Below are 15,704 nucleotides of genomic sequence, written 5' to 3' on the forward strand. Positions count from 1 at the left end.
TTCTTATCTTTGGATTTGTTTCAAAATAATGCTTCCACATCAATTTAAAACATGTGATGACTGTTTTTGTTCTTGTATTTCTGATTGCAATTGTTTTTTTATTTAATTATTTATTTATCTATTTATTTATCTATTTATTCATTTCTATATTCAATTTACCTTAATCCTCAACTTTGTAGACATGTCAAAGGAGAAACCAAATAAAAGCTTTTTTTCATTGCACGGAAACTTTCTTCTTTTTCTTTTTTCATACAATAAATATCTCAATCAATTTGCCAAAATTAAGACCATCTCCAGTGATCGAGTCTGTGATTTTAAGGCCATCGAGATTAAATACTCCTTTGCGACTGCAAATAAAACTCATCTCAGTTTCGTAAATAGATTGCGGATCCATAGGACCGATTCTTACATCATTGCTCAATAGTAAAACACCACTATCTTCATCAGCTCTGTCGGGGCCTCTTTGTTGAATATTGCGCGAGAAAGTCAGCAGTGAGGATATGTAGGAAGGGGAGGAGAAGGAGAAGGAGGAGGCCGATTTTGTTGAATCCATAGACAAGGACAAATTGAGCCGGAATTTGGAGTGGTTTATAGCTTGTATCTGCCATTTCAACGTTTTCCCAACCTTGCAATACAATTTGCCAAGAAATATCAATTTAAGGCCACTGAATGGCAGATTTCCATTACCTGTTAGGCTCACAGTCATTGAGGAATTCCTAGTATAGCTCAGTTTTGTTCGTCTAGCAAGCTGGTCCGGTGCAGTAATTCCATTGTTGTGTATATTTGTGTTCAATAACGAATTGCTAAAGCCTTTTGTTCTATAGACTAGATGCAGCAGCTGCGACTTTTGCCTCTGACCATTCAAGCCCAGCAAGTTTGGACTGGAATCTAGGGGATGGGTTGTATTGCTGGTGCGTAACCCATTACTTATCGGAGGAGCAACTAGACTAAAATCCAAGTAAGGAGTCCAAAGTGTTTCGATTATGTTGCTGATAGGTTCAAGTTTATTCTCATCACCAACTCTTGCTAGTCGGTATTTGAGTAAGATAACAACTGGTTTTTGCAAGGCTAATTGATTTGATGATGAGAAATCGTTCAAGGAGAACTTGTACACTACTCTTAGCAGATCGGTGATGTTCAAAAAAGAAGGCACTTTTTGACCCATTCGACTTACCACTCCAGCATCAAAAGATGCATCTAGTCCAAGAATTTCAAAACACAAACTGTTTTCTCTGCTCTTGTTTTTATCGTTGTTGTCGTCTCTGGTACTGCTTTGCACAGAATCTATTAATTCATCAGATTTATTAGAACTTTCAATACTGATTGCAGACAACAAAATATCATTTCTTCCAGCAGGTTTAGTTGATTTCATATTAAGCGCTAGTGGCGTATATATAGGAATGGTAATTTTTGTTTCTGACTTTTCCACCACTTCAAGATTAAATGAACCTTGGCTATCATTCTGGCTTTCACCCAATTCTTGATCATGCAAAGACTCTACTAAGTGTTCTTGGGAAATTGGTTCATAATTCTTTGCAATTATTTCACTAGAGTTTGATGAGTTTGTATTTTTGTCAACCAGTCGTTTTTGATATATGCATTTAAGTACAAGCTGTGGTTGTTCAATTCTTTTTCGAGGATACGTTATTGGTAGTTCAAAATTCCACGTAATTGTATTTGGATTTCCCAGTTCAACTTGTTCATTTGTCCGTTGGAGGTTCATTTCAGCTATTAATTCTTCATCCTTCTCATCTGAAACGATGTATGCATATAAAGTTAGAATGCAATGCTGTGGAACATCATCCGTAATCGCATTGCCCGTCACATATCCAACCAAAATTTCATCAAAAAACGCAAACTGTCGAGTTTCTGATGTTTTATTACCGGCTTCATGATGCAAGGAAGGACTAGGTAGATGTATATCGATCTGCATAGTAAAATATAGTTAGGGATAGTAGTCACTCTATTGACACCATAGTGCGGAAAGCTTTTTCTTTTGCCAAAGAACAAGAACAACAACAACAACAACAATAATAATAATAATAATAATAACAATAATAATGACAACAACAAAAAAAATATTACAGAGAAAGATCCGCCTAGCTTTTAGTTCGCGACATCGTTTTTGGCGTGCCTGATTCTGCGCGGACCCAAAATTTTAGAAAGTCCTATTGGGTTCATTTTGCGTGTTGATTCTACAATTCATTATTAAACTTTGAAAATTAATGCAAAATGTCAGTGAGACAACATGCTTATCGTTCTTTTTCTACATTTACCTATAAATATCTGTATCTGTATCTGTATCTGTATCTTTATCCGTATGCATATACACATACACATGTATATGAAGATGCACATCTATTACTCTATAAAAGTCGTTTCTTTTTTTTTTCTTTATTCAATATCCAATGTAGAGACCTCCACCTCGCTCATCAAGCTCATCTGCAATAGAGATAACTGCGTCGGACTTTGGATCCCAACTTAACTTTGCTGTGCATTGAATATTCTTCACATATGGCAAACGTCCATCTTCTAGAGCCATAGCCAAGTCTGCTGGACCCAAGCGATTCAGAGTACCCAACAGGCCGCTGCTGTTTATATACAATGTGCGTAGCGGCCTTTCGTAATTGACATGGCGCAAATTGTGTTCGTCAAAAAATGTACTAGAAAGATAATCAACACAAACCTCCAAAACACGAAGCTTTGGGCACAACACAAAGACATCATCAAGACTGTTTCCTTTGAGCGATGGCATAGGGTACTGTACTTTAAAGTTACGAAGTTTCTGTCCCATTTTGCATAGCACTTGTCTTATACCAATATCAGTTATGAGCGGACAGTGTGCAAATTCTAAACTCGTAATCAGCTCGGGAAGGTTGGAATGAGAGAGAAACTCGTCATTAATACCACCAGATAGTCGAAGAAAAGTCAATTTCGGTGGCCATTTGATATTGTTATAGTTGTCAATATCCACAGACGACCTTGGAAAAGACAAGTGGGTTAGCTGGTTCAAATTTGACATGGAATGGAAAAGCTCTGTTAAGTTTAAAGTCTCTGAAACTAAACGTAAATCCAACGTTTTCAAATTCAGACAATTCTTTACTGCTATAAGGGGCCCTAACCCAAAACTTGTTTGTGGCGCAACAAAGTCTTCCAAGTTTTTCCGTGTCTGTTTTAATAGCCTTGCCACAAATGCATTTTTGCTTGATTGAACAAATGACAAGTCCAAAGAATGTATGTAATCACCCAAACTTTTGTTGCTGGATAATGTTTCAACAAAATTGGCAAAACTCGTAGCTTTCAATCGAGGATGTCTGTATATCATTGGTCTCACGATTTTGTAAAAATCCTTACAAACTCTCATCAACGATGGGTCTAAATCTCCATTTGCATTTACTATCTCCAAAATATAGGCAAATAGTTCAATGGGAAGTGGCAAATAAGCCTGATTTTGATCTTGATCTTGAGCTTGATTTTGAGCTAGAGTTGGAGCTAGAGCTAAAGCTTCAGCATTGTTGATGCTTTCGTCAACAACTATCTCGCTCTTTGTTGAATTATGAAACGGTCGTTGTTGAACACCCAATTTGAACTCATTGTTTTTCAAATGATCGTGTATTATATGTGTGTTTTCCTGGGTTTCGATGCCAACACTAGCGACAAGTTTTTCTTCCTTTTTGGCCTTGTAACTTCTGTATGGTGCTCGAACCTTTTTTGGTCTGCTTTTGTTTGCCATGTCAAAAATAATCGCTCACTCATAAGCAACTGCGGTGCCTTTTATTCGAATTCTAGCAGTAAGGTGGCGTTGTAGTGAGATGGACCTACTGGGTATAAGAAATACTTGTGAATAATGTGAATTCAGTCCAGATCTGCTGATAACACCAATCGTCACAGATAATATGTAAGTAGTATATATCTTTGTGTATAATTTTATTGCAAAATAAACCAAAAGGAGGAACCCTTTTAGCTAAAACAAAAAGAGAATAAAAACTCAAATGTAAATTAAAGCCTTGAATTTGATGAGTTTGATCCTAAATTGAAGATGAAGTTTAGTAGAGAGAAGGCCATCTTAAAATGTGGCAATAGTTCCATTTTGAGCAACCGAATTCCGCCTCACACACTCACACACCCACCCACACATATTTTCTCTCTCTCTCTCTCTCTCTCTCTCTCTTACATTTTCATATTCTCATGTTCTGATGTTCTCTCGCACAATCTTTTTTTTTTTTTTTTCATTCTTCTCTTAGTAAGTGAGTATATAAATCATAAACAGCCTGTGACACAAAACTATCAATTTATTTTATTTATTTTTTTATAATTTTGGAGCCGCGTCTCTATACGAACACACAGTCCCCTTGGACTTCCTCTATAAATACAAAATGAGCTTGAACTCCCATCCCCTTTCTGTTTTATCCAACTATATATCTTTCAATATCCTTTTTCTCTTCTTTTCTGATTTCCTTTCTTTCTTCTTTGGTTAGCTTTCTTTAAGTGTTTTGGAAAATAAAGGAGAGAAAAGAAAAGGGAAAGTTTATATTCACCACCACAGATATTGGTACTACAATCAACACTAATTAATTACGCATATAGTAATCAGACAGAAAAAAACATGAGCTTTGAACAGTTAGCTGCTCAACAAGAATACCCTCAATGGAACCAGTCTGCAGAAGAAGTTTTGACACTCGCTAAAGAGCTTGCACAAAACGAAACGAAATTGTTTGACCAAATTGCCAATGTTGACAACCCAACCGTGGAGAACACTTTGCTCCCATTGGCTAAATTCTTTAATGAAAATAGCTTTTTGGAAAACCAATTGAGTTTTTATCAACATGTTTCCGCCAATAAAGAGTTGAGAGATGCATCAACCAAAGCTGAACAATTGTTGGATGAAAATTCAATCGAGCAATGGTCTAGAGAAGATGTATTTAAATCTTTTGATCAGCTAAACAAAAGTTTGAATAAGAATGAAGATGGTAAGGGAGTTGAACAGGTATCAATTTCTAGAAAGGGCAAAGACTTGAATGCATTGGATGCGGAAACAAAGAGATATTTATCAAAAGTCCTTACCACATTCAAAAGAAATGGGTTGGCTTTACCTAGGGAGAAAAGAGAGAAAGTAAAGAAATTGCAAGTAGAGTTGAGTAACTTGAAAGTTCAATTTTCCAAAAACCTTAACGAGGATGATGGTCATATCTTTTTTGCCGAGGATGAGCTCGTGGGTGTTCCAGCTAACATTTTGGAGCAGTATGAAAAGGTTGAAAAAGATGGCCAATCTAAATGTAAAGTGACATTCAAGTATCCTGATATTATTCCAGTCTTTAGATATGCCAAGTTATCCCAAACGAGAAAAACAGCAAACCTCGCTTATGGTAATCGTTGTTCTGAGAATGATCCAATATTGACTGAAATCATCAAGGTCAGATATGAGATTGCTAAAGAATTAGGCTATGAAGCATTTTCTGATTATGTTTTGGAGGAGAGAATGGCCAAAACTACCGATACCGTTTTAAACTTTTTGCAAGATTTGAAATCAAAACTTGGTCCGGTTGCTGAAAAAGAGTTGAGTGAACTCAAAGAATTGAAAAAAGCCGAACTTGAGGCCAATAACTTACCTGCAGAGGAGAATACATTTTATGCATGGGATTTTAACTATTACCACGAAAGATTGTTGAGCGATAAGTATCAGGTCGATAATAACAGAATAGCCGAGTATTTCCCATTGGAGTCAACGATTGGAAAAATGTTAGGGTTTTATGAAAAAATTTTTGACATCAAATTTACCAAACTCGAACCTCTGCCTGAACAAGTATGGCACGAGGATGTTCAGCAATATGCCATCTTTCAAAATATCAAGTCAGGAGATAATGTTGAGTACATGGGCTCTATCTACTTTGATTTACATCCAAGACCTGGAAAGTATGGACACGCTGCAAACTTTGGGTTAGGTCCAGGCTATTTAAAAGAAGATGGCAAAACACGTCATACTCCAGTTACAGCGTTGGTTTGTAATTTTACAAAGCCGACAAAAGAAAAACCCTCTTTGTTGAAGCATGATGAAGTGGTGACTTTTTTCCATGAGTTGGGACATGGAATCCATAACATCTTGTCTCAAACCAAATATGCTCGATTCCATGGAACTAGTGTTGAAAGAGATTTTGTTGAAACCCCTTCGCAGATGTTGGAGTACTGGTGTTGGTCCAAAAATGAACTCAAGAGCCTCTCGTCACATTACAAAACTGGCGAGCCTATCGAGGATTCACTAGTTGATCAGTTGGTCAAAACGAAGCATGTTGATACTGGGTTGTTCAACTTGAGGCAATTATTTTTTGGCTTGTTTGATATGAGTTTACACACAATTAAGACCAAAGATGAGTTGGATAAATTGGAATTGTACAAAACGTGGAATGAACTCAAGGACTCGGTGACTCTACTTCCAAGTGACAACAATCCTACTAAAGGTTATGCCTCGTTTGGTCACATTGCCGGAGGATACGAAAGCGGTTATTATGGATACTTGTATTCTTTGGTATTTGCAGCAGACATCTATTACACACTTTTCAAGGCCGACCCAATGAATACAGAGAATGGAATACTATACAGGGATATCATTCTCAAAAGAGGTGGCTCCAGAGAGATTATGGACAACTTGGAAGAGTTATTAGGCCGCAAACCTAATTCGGATGCGTTTTTACAGGAAATTTTTGGTTAACAAAGGGAATCTGTAGATGCTCACTACTCAATACTTTAAGCAGTTAAAAATTTTGTGATTCAACAGTAAATAAAATGAAAAATGAAAAAGAAAAAAAAAAATCAAAAGTATGATCCAAAAATATGCCAAAGCAAATAAGCAAAAAAGCAAAGAAGCAAATAATACGAAAAAATAGAGAATTATAAAAGAGATTGAAACATAGAGCAATTTTGTATAGTTTTTATTTTTACAAGTTAATTATGTATATTCGCTATTCATCTAACCATTATGGAGAGGGAAGAAGGAGGAGAACAAAAATAGTAAATAATTAGCACGTTTTTTATTCCGAGTTGAATGCTGCAAGGTGTGCGGTACCTTCTTTCCAGTTACCATCTGAGTATGTGATGTCTTTAATGGCATCGACAACAGCCTGTATAGAACCTCTTACTTGTTTTGTTGAATCTCTTTCTCTTAATGTAACAGATTCATCTTGAACAGATTCAAAATCAATTGTAATACCAAATGGAGTACCCAACTCATCATTTCTAGCGTATCTCTTACCAATCGAAGCACCTGAATCATCAATCTTGAATGGGATTTTCTCCTTCTTTAAAATGGTGGACACTTTCTTCACCATTGGTTGCAACTCAGCGCTATTGGAAAGTGGCACGATAAGCACCTTGGTGGGGGCAACAAGAGGTGGCAACGACAAGACACCTCTTTCTGCTTCATCTTTTCTAGCCCAGTATTGGTGTTCAAAGACGGAGTATAAGATACGTCCAATACCAAAAGAAGGCTCGATAACATTTGGAATATATTCCCTAACATGCTCAGTTCTCTTGACCTTGGCAATCTTGATGAGGTCAGAGTCCAATTCCACAGTTCCTTCAACCCCTTTAATTGAAGCAGTTATTTTGCCATTCTCTTGCAACTCTTTACTCAAGTCTTCGAGCTCACATTGAGTTCTTGAAGTAAGCCATTTCTCAACTGTTCCAGCATCTTTTCTAAATTTAGGTCCAAATTTTTTCTTTTGAAGCTCAATTTCATACTCTTCAACAGTACGTGGCTCACTCAACATCTGTCTGGCAACTAATTTTTCACCAGTACGAGCAGCATGAACTGACAAATCATATGCAGATCTGTCTGCACAACCAACACACTCGATCCATCCATAGGAGGTTTGCAATTCGGCATCCCAACAGTCTGAAGCATAATGTGCCATCTCGTTTGACATGTGTTGTCTAAATCTCAATCTGCTTGGGTCGGTACCAATTTTCACCAAGAACGCATAGATTCTGGCTATGAAATAACCCAAGGTCTCGTTGTCAACCATTCCAGAAGCAACTGCTTCGCCAACAGTTTTTTCGATTAACTCACTAGAACCTGCTTCTTGCACATCCTTGGGTAAAAATCTCAACTTGACATCTTTTACATCTTGGAACTTGGGGTGGGACTTGTTTTCTGGATCAACAAAATGTTCAATTTCAGCCATCAAGAACTCACGAACACGCAACAATCCTGCTCTTGGTGCAATCTCATTACGGAAAGATTTTCCAATAGATGCAGAGGCAAATGGCATTTTCTCATTGTTGAACTCCAACAACTTGCTAAAGTTAAGGAATTGACCTTGGGCAGTCTCTGGTCTCAAATATGCCTTCAAGTTACCAGATGGTCCAATAGCAGTGTCAAACATCAAGTTGAATTCGATAGGGGGTTCTAATTTACCACCGGTAGTTGGGTTTGTAATGTTGTATTTAGTAATCAATTCACCCAATTGTTCTCCTGAATAACCATCGATTTGAGCCAAAATGTTTTCGTACTCTTTAACGACTTCGTCATCCAATTTAACATTTTTTATCTCCTTAACTTTCTTCTTTCTCTTTTTCTTATCCTCGTCTTCTTCTTCTTCCTTAATTGTTTCACCTCTTGCCAATTTGTCTCCTTTCAATCTTGACTCCAAAACTTCCTCAACCAAGTGGTCAGCTCTAAAAATCTCACCAGTTTTCAAGTCTTTACACATCCAATCGGTAAATCTATCAACGTGACCAGATGTTTTGAACACATCATGCGGAGTCAACATAGTGGCCTCAACTTCCAACATCTCTTCTTCCAAAATGAAGTGTTTTCTCCATACATCAATAATGTTATTTTGGAAAGCACATCCTGGAGGACCAAAGTCAAAAAGACCTGCTACACCACCATAGATTTCAAATGATGGTGCGTAAAAGAATCTTCTTTTCAACAATTGTTCAAGTGAATCCCTTGAAAATGGAATATTTGTGTCTCTCGTAAAAGTCATCTTTTGAGAAACTCTTGAAACTTTAGAAATGCTTCTTTTAAACTGCCAAAACAAGCGAATCGTGACTAATTATTTAAGAAAAAAATTACAGAAAAAATGGGGGGAAAAATGTATCAAAATATAAAGTGTGAAACACCAAATATCTATTTCTGACTATTTCAAGTGAGTAATCCTCTCCGTAGTTTTTCATCCTTTCTTCGATTTTTTCTACTTTTTTTTTTTTTTTTTTCATTTTTCGTTTCTCATTTTTTGAGAATTTTTTTTTCTTCTTTTTCTTCATTTTGCCTTACATTTTAAACCAATATTGAATTTATTTTCAAGTACACATCTTCATACATGACTACCAGCCTTATGGTAGGCCACTTAACATCTGGAAAGAAAAAGACTCATGAAAAAGAATATCAAGTTGGACCAAATTGTAGATCCGTATTAGTATTGTTTTATTGTTCTTTTCTTTTCTCTCTTTTCTTTTCTCTCTTTTCTTTTCGTTTTCCACTATGTATTCGTATGCTACAAAGTACCCACATGAGAAAGATTTCATGTATAATTTAAAATATTACAATGCACGGATTTTGACTTTTTTTTACAATGGTTTTAATTTACAGTCTCTCAATAGTATTGCATTTCGCCTAGGCTAGCTTGAGCTCGTTGCTTTCTAATGTAGACTCCTCGTCGTAGAACCCGTCAGATGTAAGAAGATCATCATCGTCAACGTATTTGCGGATAAATATTACAACCATGGTGATTAAACAAGACACGGCAAATACTTTATCAAACCAAGTGTCAACAAACATAACCTCTTTTAAAGAGTTTGTTGCAGCACTGCCAGAAAGTGACAACATGGTAGAGACCTGGTTTGAAAGTGTTTCCGGCAAGTTTGTTCGAATGAGCAATGCTGTAGCCAACACATAAACACCAAACAACTCAGCAACAACCAAGTGCTTCAACCAAGTTTTCGCAATTTCAAATTCTCGCAGATTGGACTGGAAAATCCTGCTAAAGGATTTGAAAGTAGTAACAACATTTGAAAAAGAACAACAAAATAAACTTCCAGAAAGGATAAAGCTCAACTGATTTACTAGTTGCGTTTCCGAAATGGGGAGATCTCGAAACATAGATACAATGACTTTTGCTATTGTGATAGCCAACGCATCCTTTGCCGACGGAACCTCTTGTGCGACTTCGATTATTTGAGAATCTGCCACTTGCTCGTCATTATTCTTGGAGTTTAGATATAGTAAGGGCAACTTGATCAAAAACACATTGAATATTCGATATACACAATAAGTAGCCAAAACGACATTTGCAGAGAACAAAATTTTTTGAGTTGAAATCCCACTTGATGATAAATTTTCGAGCTTGACCAATGATTTTTGCACTAAGTTGGTTAAATCGTTGTACAAGCCCTTTTTCAAACTTTTCAAAGATGCAATTTCCTGTTGTAACTGCGTTTCCTCGGATTGGCCTTGTAAAGATAGATTTGCAAATGACTGCACTTTGTGAATAATTGACCCCAATTTCTTGCCGCCAGTATTACCTTTAGAAATCAATACATTGTCAGATGAGGTGTTTTGATTTGGTAGGTTGTATATAGTGCCTCCTACAGTTGCCTGTAGTTTTGCAAGCTCCTGTTCGCGCTTGGACAAGAGCAAAGTCGTGTTGTTGTAGTTGCGAATAGCCAAATTGATATCACGTTCGATGCCTTCACTCGAGTTTGAAGAAGTTTGCAGAGTGCTAGAATTGGCACCTTTGTAATTTGTCAATTTTTTTAACGAGTCCATTGAGATGACCCGGTACGGTGTTGATGCTGAGCCTGCTCCAGATAAAATAGCCAATATAGTTATACCAACTATAGAAACTTCGTTTATTTTTCTTTCCATCAAGTTTCGCGTATATTGCTCCTCTTGAGAAAACTTTTTTGGATTAAAGTCCTGCGTCAAGTCACCACATTTATGCAAAATGACAAACCATACAGCGTAAGAGCAGATACTGACCGCCACAGTAGTAAATTTCAAGTCTTTCAAGACCAAGTCCTTGCTTATGACTAGATTGATGCATGCCAAAGGTAAGACACAGACTAGCAAAAGCATTAAAGTATCGATAGTCAACTTGAATAAACTTAGTCGCGACTCAACACTTAGAAAATCTCCCAACTCACACATCAATACAAACACTAGCCCAAGACTTAACGCAATGGTGAAACTAAACAAAATTCCGGTAATCATTTGTCTCAATCTTTGGTTCTCATTTAATGGCGTATCGGGTTTGATTGCTGCTTTTGTATAAAAACCATTCAGGAGCTGATAGTTTGGTGCTCTTTGTTGACCATGCTTTAGTTCCTCCATTTCCATATCGTCCTCTATTGTATTCACATCCAAGATATTCAAGTGGTATATGTGCCGTAGATTGCGATCTAGATACTCATTGATACTGTTCTGCGGAATATTGGATCCATGTTGGGAATATTTTTGTATTAGATCTTTATTATACACAAGATGATAAATCCAAGCAGATGTACCACCAAGGAAACAGTTGTAAATGACAATTGAAACGAATGACATCAGCTTATGAACAACATTAATATCAAAATATCAAAATATCAAAATATTAAAATGTCATAAAGAAAATAACAAGAAAGAATTGAAAAGAAGAAAAAACAATAAAGGGGACCAGTTAGCTATTGATTCTTAACTATTTGCTTGTTTGATTGCTTGTGATAAAGCCTCGTAGGTTTCTGCGCTACCACACTATCTTGGAGATTTTGTATAATTTTTTCTTTTTCCTTTTTTTCTTATTAATTTTTTTTCTCCCTCTTTAATATATACTCACTGTATATACTTGAAAGTTGAATAATTTTGCCTACTTAAAAGTCTCAACTAAGTGCGAACCAACGTAGAACAGAACTGCGCTGAAAAATTTGATACCGATTTTTCTTTTGGGTCTGCTTTCTTAGGGATAGTGAAGCAATTTTTTTTTTTTTCAATATAGAATTTCATTATTCATTCATAACATCATCAACACATTCCTCAATACGTGGTTGCCATAGAGGTATCAATCTGAAATCTAGTGAATATAAAGAAGTACAATAAATATAATACAAGATGGGTCAAATGCGTTTAAAGTCCGCAAAGAAGATGCGCAAGTGGTACATTGAGCAGCTCAAGAGTCGTAAACAGAATGGTGCCAGAATTGCTCAAGGTCGTGAACTCAAATCGCCAGATGAGTTGCAAAGTTTAGAATTGGCTCCACAAGTTTTCCTTTTCAAGAACTTGTTTAGTGGACAGGTCTTGTTGTCACAAGTTCCAGCATACCACCAAGATCAAATCGATGTGCAATTTCCTAACCCAAACTGGCAGGACAGAAGACCTTCAAGAAGACAGGATCTTTGGAAGATTATGTGTATTGCTAATTTCAACAACTATGAGTACGCAACAGCAGCATACGAAGGATTATTACAATTAAAGAAGTTGAGACAAGTAAGTAAAGATGCAAATGATATGAGAAGGAAAAACGAGGAAGGTAATATTTGGTTTTCTGGACAGTTTAGGCCGACATATTCCCAAGAAGCTGTAGCAGATTTGGCTCATGTGATTGACGAATTCGAATTGGAAGGCACCAGATTGTTTTGGGAGAATGAGTGGAGGAAAGGAGATGAGAAATATTGGAATCTAGATCTTGTGGAGCACGACAAATTACCTGTACATAGTCCAAATCAACAGACAGTGTTGTTGGACGTTATGCGAGCCAGGGCGATGGAAGAGTTTAAGCGACAAAGAGAATCATTTGCTCAGCCATCTCAAGCAGTTTAGATTAAGTGTTTTAAAGAAAAAATAACTCATACACACATACACATACTCATACAGAAATAAAATGGAAAGAGAGGGAAAAGAAAGAGAAGTGAAAATAATAAAGTAGTGTATTCCCTTTGTACATAGTCCACTAAACTTGAATAAACCACCTTGAACTGAGAACTGATATCTGATAACTGATAACTGAGAACTAAACTTATTTTAACTAAATTGTATTGAAACTTGTACTTGATTTACACCTATTATTTACTTAATTAAATCTCAAATTAAAACTAAATTTTTCTCATATTTTTTATTCTCTTTTTTTCTTTTTGAAAAAAAAAAGGAAAATAAACAAATAAACAAATAAAAATGACATGATTTATATCTTAAAAGTTACCTCTTCAACCACCTTGTCTAATGTGTTGATTATCGCAGCCGTATCGTCTTCTTTACGAGCTAACAATTTGATACCCAAGGACTCTAGAGTTTCAATGAGTTTATCAACATGATTATCAAGTTTCTTGTACCCTTCCAAAAACCTTGATGTTTTATTACCTCTGATATACTTTAATAAATTCACAGCCTGCTGCGAAATACCATTAAATTCATTAATTCTTGATTGAACATTCTCTTGTGCTTCCTTAGCCTCAATGAAATGCTTGAGACAGTCTATACTGGTTTGAATAACAGTAAATAATTGTAAATACCAGAATCCCGATGCAATGAGAGTAATCTTAGTGTTGGGTTTGCTTTCAAAAGTGTTTGACTTATCCAGGGCCGAAATCAACATCGTGAGGGAATAAAAGATAAACTGTGATGGAAACATAAAGCTCTTTGTGGTTGATATTTGATCAATTTCAGTTTGCAAGTAATAGCTTTGCACGTTGGCAAATGGTATGAGGTCTTGTAAAGCTGGTTGAGAAACAAATTTAAGACTAATATCCTTGGTTAGGGCTCCTACCCAATTACCTATGTTGCTCGAGATTTCGGTGAGTTTTTCTCTTGAGTTTTTCAAAATTGAATCGATTAAGGAGTCGTGAAACTTACCAAGCGAAATATAATGATTAATCAATGATAGATTCTCATCTTCATATAGAAGCTTTGATATACTTTGGGATGAAAAATACTCGTATTTGAGAAACAGACTTGGCTTTCTTAATAGTAAACTTACTTCTTTTTCCAAATTATGAACCGACCAAAAAATCCTCTCTGCAGTGGGGTCCTCAGATAACTTCTTGTACAATTCGAATTTGACAACTGCCCGGTTCAAGATCCCAATTAAATTCCACACAAAGTCAATGTTGAAAGATGTTACTCCGTATATGCAAAGAAGTAGCAAAAGTTGAATCTGCTCTGGGTTATAGGTTGCAAAGGACAAGTCAAGAACATCAAGTACACTCTCTATGTTCTTGGTTTTGAAATACAGTTTGAAGTTTTCATTCAAGCATTTCATGTCGTGCAATATACATCCTATGCTTAACAAGATGTATACATCCAAATTGACAATGGAATCTTTACTAAAATCGGTTTGGTCTAATTTTTTCAAAAAATCCACTTTGTTGATAAAAGGGTACTTGTTTCCAAAATTTTCAAAGTAGTTCAAAGCAAATATTACTGGTAGTTTAGGGTCGGTTGTGATTGCTTTTATTGAAATAAACTCTTCATTTAAATTCGAGAAGCGAGGTGCCTGTGTGCTTTTGTGGTTAAGTTTCCCTACAAGTGTGTCTTTTTCCTTTTCTCTTGCACGGCGAGCACTCGAAGCTAATGCCGCAGTAGGCACTTTGAAGTTCTTTTGTATTTCTCTTGCTCTTGTTTGATCATCGTTGGAGTCTGTGGACAATAGAGATGACACTGACATTTGTTTGTGGTTGGGTGCTATATGTTTAGTTGGTGTGAGGTTGGATTTGACATGACTAATTGTCGATATTTGGGAATGGCCCAAGTTTCCATTGCTAAATTCTTCGCCTATTTTCCTTCTCTTTTTGCTTCTATCGACGTACTCGCACAGGGAGTTGGTCCTTTCGCAATGTGAGCATTTGGGATAGGTTCTTGTGCATTTTTTCTTTAACCTGTAGCATCTATTGCAATTGCTAGGGTGGTGGCTTGTGAGACTTTCAATCTCTGGTGAGTGTGATTTTTGTTTCATTGTTGCAAATGTTGCACTTGTTTTTGGTTTAATAAGAGTAGGTTGAGAGCCAAATTGCATAGCTGTTTGAGAAGAAGGTTGAGGAGTTTTGGTGCTAGTATTGGTATTTGAGTTGGCGGTGGATACTGCTGCCAATGCTGCTACTGTTGTTGTTGTTGCTGTTGCTGCTGTTGCAGTGGTGTTAGGATCGGTTGATGGTTGTGCTGAAAGTGTTGGCTTTGATGTATTTGTTGTATTTGTTGTATTTATTGTATTTGTTCCATTTTCTGTATTTGCTGCACTTGCTGATTTTATTGCTTCTTTCACCGTACCCGTTGCTACACCACTGGCTGTAGCTGCCAGTGAATTTACTTCTTTGTCCAAGGTTGGATGTGTTCTGGGGGTTGCTGTTGCTGTTGCTGTAGCTGTAGCAATGTCGGGCTTTGGTGCGAGCGGTGTACGGAGATTTGATTGGTTTAGTTGCACCTTTGTGGTTAATTTGAATTTACTGGCAACAGTGCCGTTACCCATCAGTTTATTGTAGCAAAAATCCATAGAGTACCGAGTTCTTTTAAAAAGCTGAATAGATGGGTCAACAAGATATTATGACTGACGAATATAGATGAAGATTAAAAAAAGAAACCTAGCTTTTCTTGTTTGCTTGTTCAAGTGTTGAAATTTTCTTCGTTTTTTCGTTTTGTTCTTTTCTCTTCTTTTTCTCTTTTTTTTTTTTTCTTTTTGACTCTTTTCAGTATTCTCGAAAGACCTGAAATTTTGCGGCGGTCCTTCTCAATTTTATAAAGA

The 15,704-nt window shown here is 36.5% G+C and overlaps 7 protein-coding genes across 7 annotated transcripts; 2 read left to right on the plus strand and 5 right to left on the minus strand. All coding sequences in view use genetic code 12, as the record gives it.

Annotated features, from left to right (window-relative positions):
- Positions 1 to 247: 247 nt before the first annotated feature.
- On the minus strand, positions 248 to 1,933 carry PVL30_001726 (uncharacterized protein; the record flags this gene model as incomplete). Its single annotated transcript, XM_001526872.2, has 1 exon — positions 248 to 1,933. The coding sequence occupies one exon, from the start codon at positions 1,931 to 1,933 to the stop codon at positions 248 to 250; it is 1,686 nt and encodes a 561-aa protein (XP_001526922.2).
- Positions 1,934 to 2,398: 465 nt separating this feature from the next.
- PVL30_001727 (uncharacterized protein) lies at positions 2,399 to 3,733 on the minus strand (the record flags this gene model as incomplete). The annotated part of the gene is made up of 1 exon (XM_001526873.1): positions 2,399 to 3,733. One exon carries the CDS (start codon positions 3,731 to 3,733, stop codon positions 2,399 to 2,401), a length of 1,335 nt encoding a protein of 444 aa, XP_001526923.2.
- Positions 3,734 to 4,606: 873 nt separating this feature from the next.
- On the plus strand, positions 4,607 to 6,706 carry PRD1 (metalloendopeptidase; the record flags this gene model as incomplete). Its single annotated transcript, XM_001526874.2, has 1 exon — positions 4,607 to 6,706. The coding sequence occupies one exon, from the start codon at positions 4,607 to 4,609 to the stop codon at positions 6,704 to 6,706; it is 2,100 nt and encodes a 699-aa protein (XP_001526924.2).
- A 319-nt stretch (positions 6,707 to 7,025) lies between these two features.
- On the minus strand, positions 7,026 to 8,984 carry GRS1 (Glycine--tRNA ligase 1, mitochondrial; the record flags this gene model as incomplete). Its single annotated transcript, XM_001526875.2, has 1 exon — positions 7,026 to 8,984. One exon carries the CDS (start codon positions 8,982 to 8,984, stop codon positions 7,026 to 7,028), a length of 1,959 nt encoding a protein of 652 aa, XP_001526925.1.
- Positions 8,985 to 9,613: 629 nt separating this feature from the next.
- PVL30_001730 (uncharacterized protein) lies at positions 9,614 to 11,545 on the minus strand (the record flags this gene model as incomplete). Its single annotated transcript, XM_001526876.2, has 1 exon — positions 9,614 to 11,545. The coding sequence occupies one exon, from the start codon at positions 11,543 to 11,545 to the stop codon at positions 9,614 to 9,616; it is 1,932 nt and encodes a 643-aa protein (XP_001526926.2).
- A 540-nt stretch (positions 11,546 to 12,085) lies between these two features.
- On the plus strand, positions 12,086 to 12,793 carry MHR1 (mitochondrial recombination protein 1; the record flags this gene model as incomplete). Its single annotated transcript, XM_001526877.2, has 1 exon — positions 12,086 to 12,793. The coding sequence occupies one exon, from the start codon at positions 12,086 to 12,088 to the stop codon at positions 12,791 to 12,793; it is 708 nt and encodes a 235-aa protein (XP_001526927.1).
- A 361-nt stretch (positions 12,794 to 13,154) lies between these two features.
- On the minus strand, positions 13,155 to 15,431 carry PVL30_001732 (uncharacterized protein; the record flags this gene model as incomplete). Its single annotated transcript, XM_001526878.2, has 1 exon — positions 13,155 to 15,431. The coding sequence occupies one exon, from the start codon at positions 15,429 to 15,431 to the stop codon at positions 13,155 to 13,157; it is 2,277 nt and encodes a 758-aa protein (XP_001526928.2).
- Between the last annotated feature and the right edge of the window lie 273 nt (positions 15,432 to 15,704).

This window comes from Lodderomyces elongisporus, chromosome 2 (assembly GCF_030384665.1).
Source record: "Lodderomyces elongisporus chromosome 2, complete sequence".
NCBI lineage: Eukaryota > Fungi > Ascomycota > Pichiomycetes > Serinales > Debaryomycetaceae > Lodderomyces > Lodderomyces elongisporus.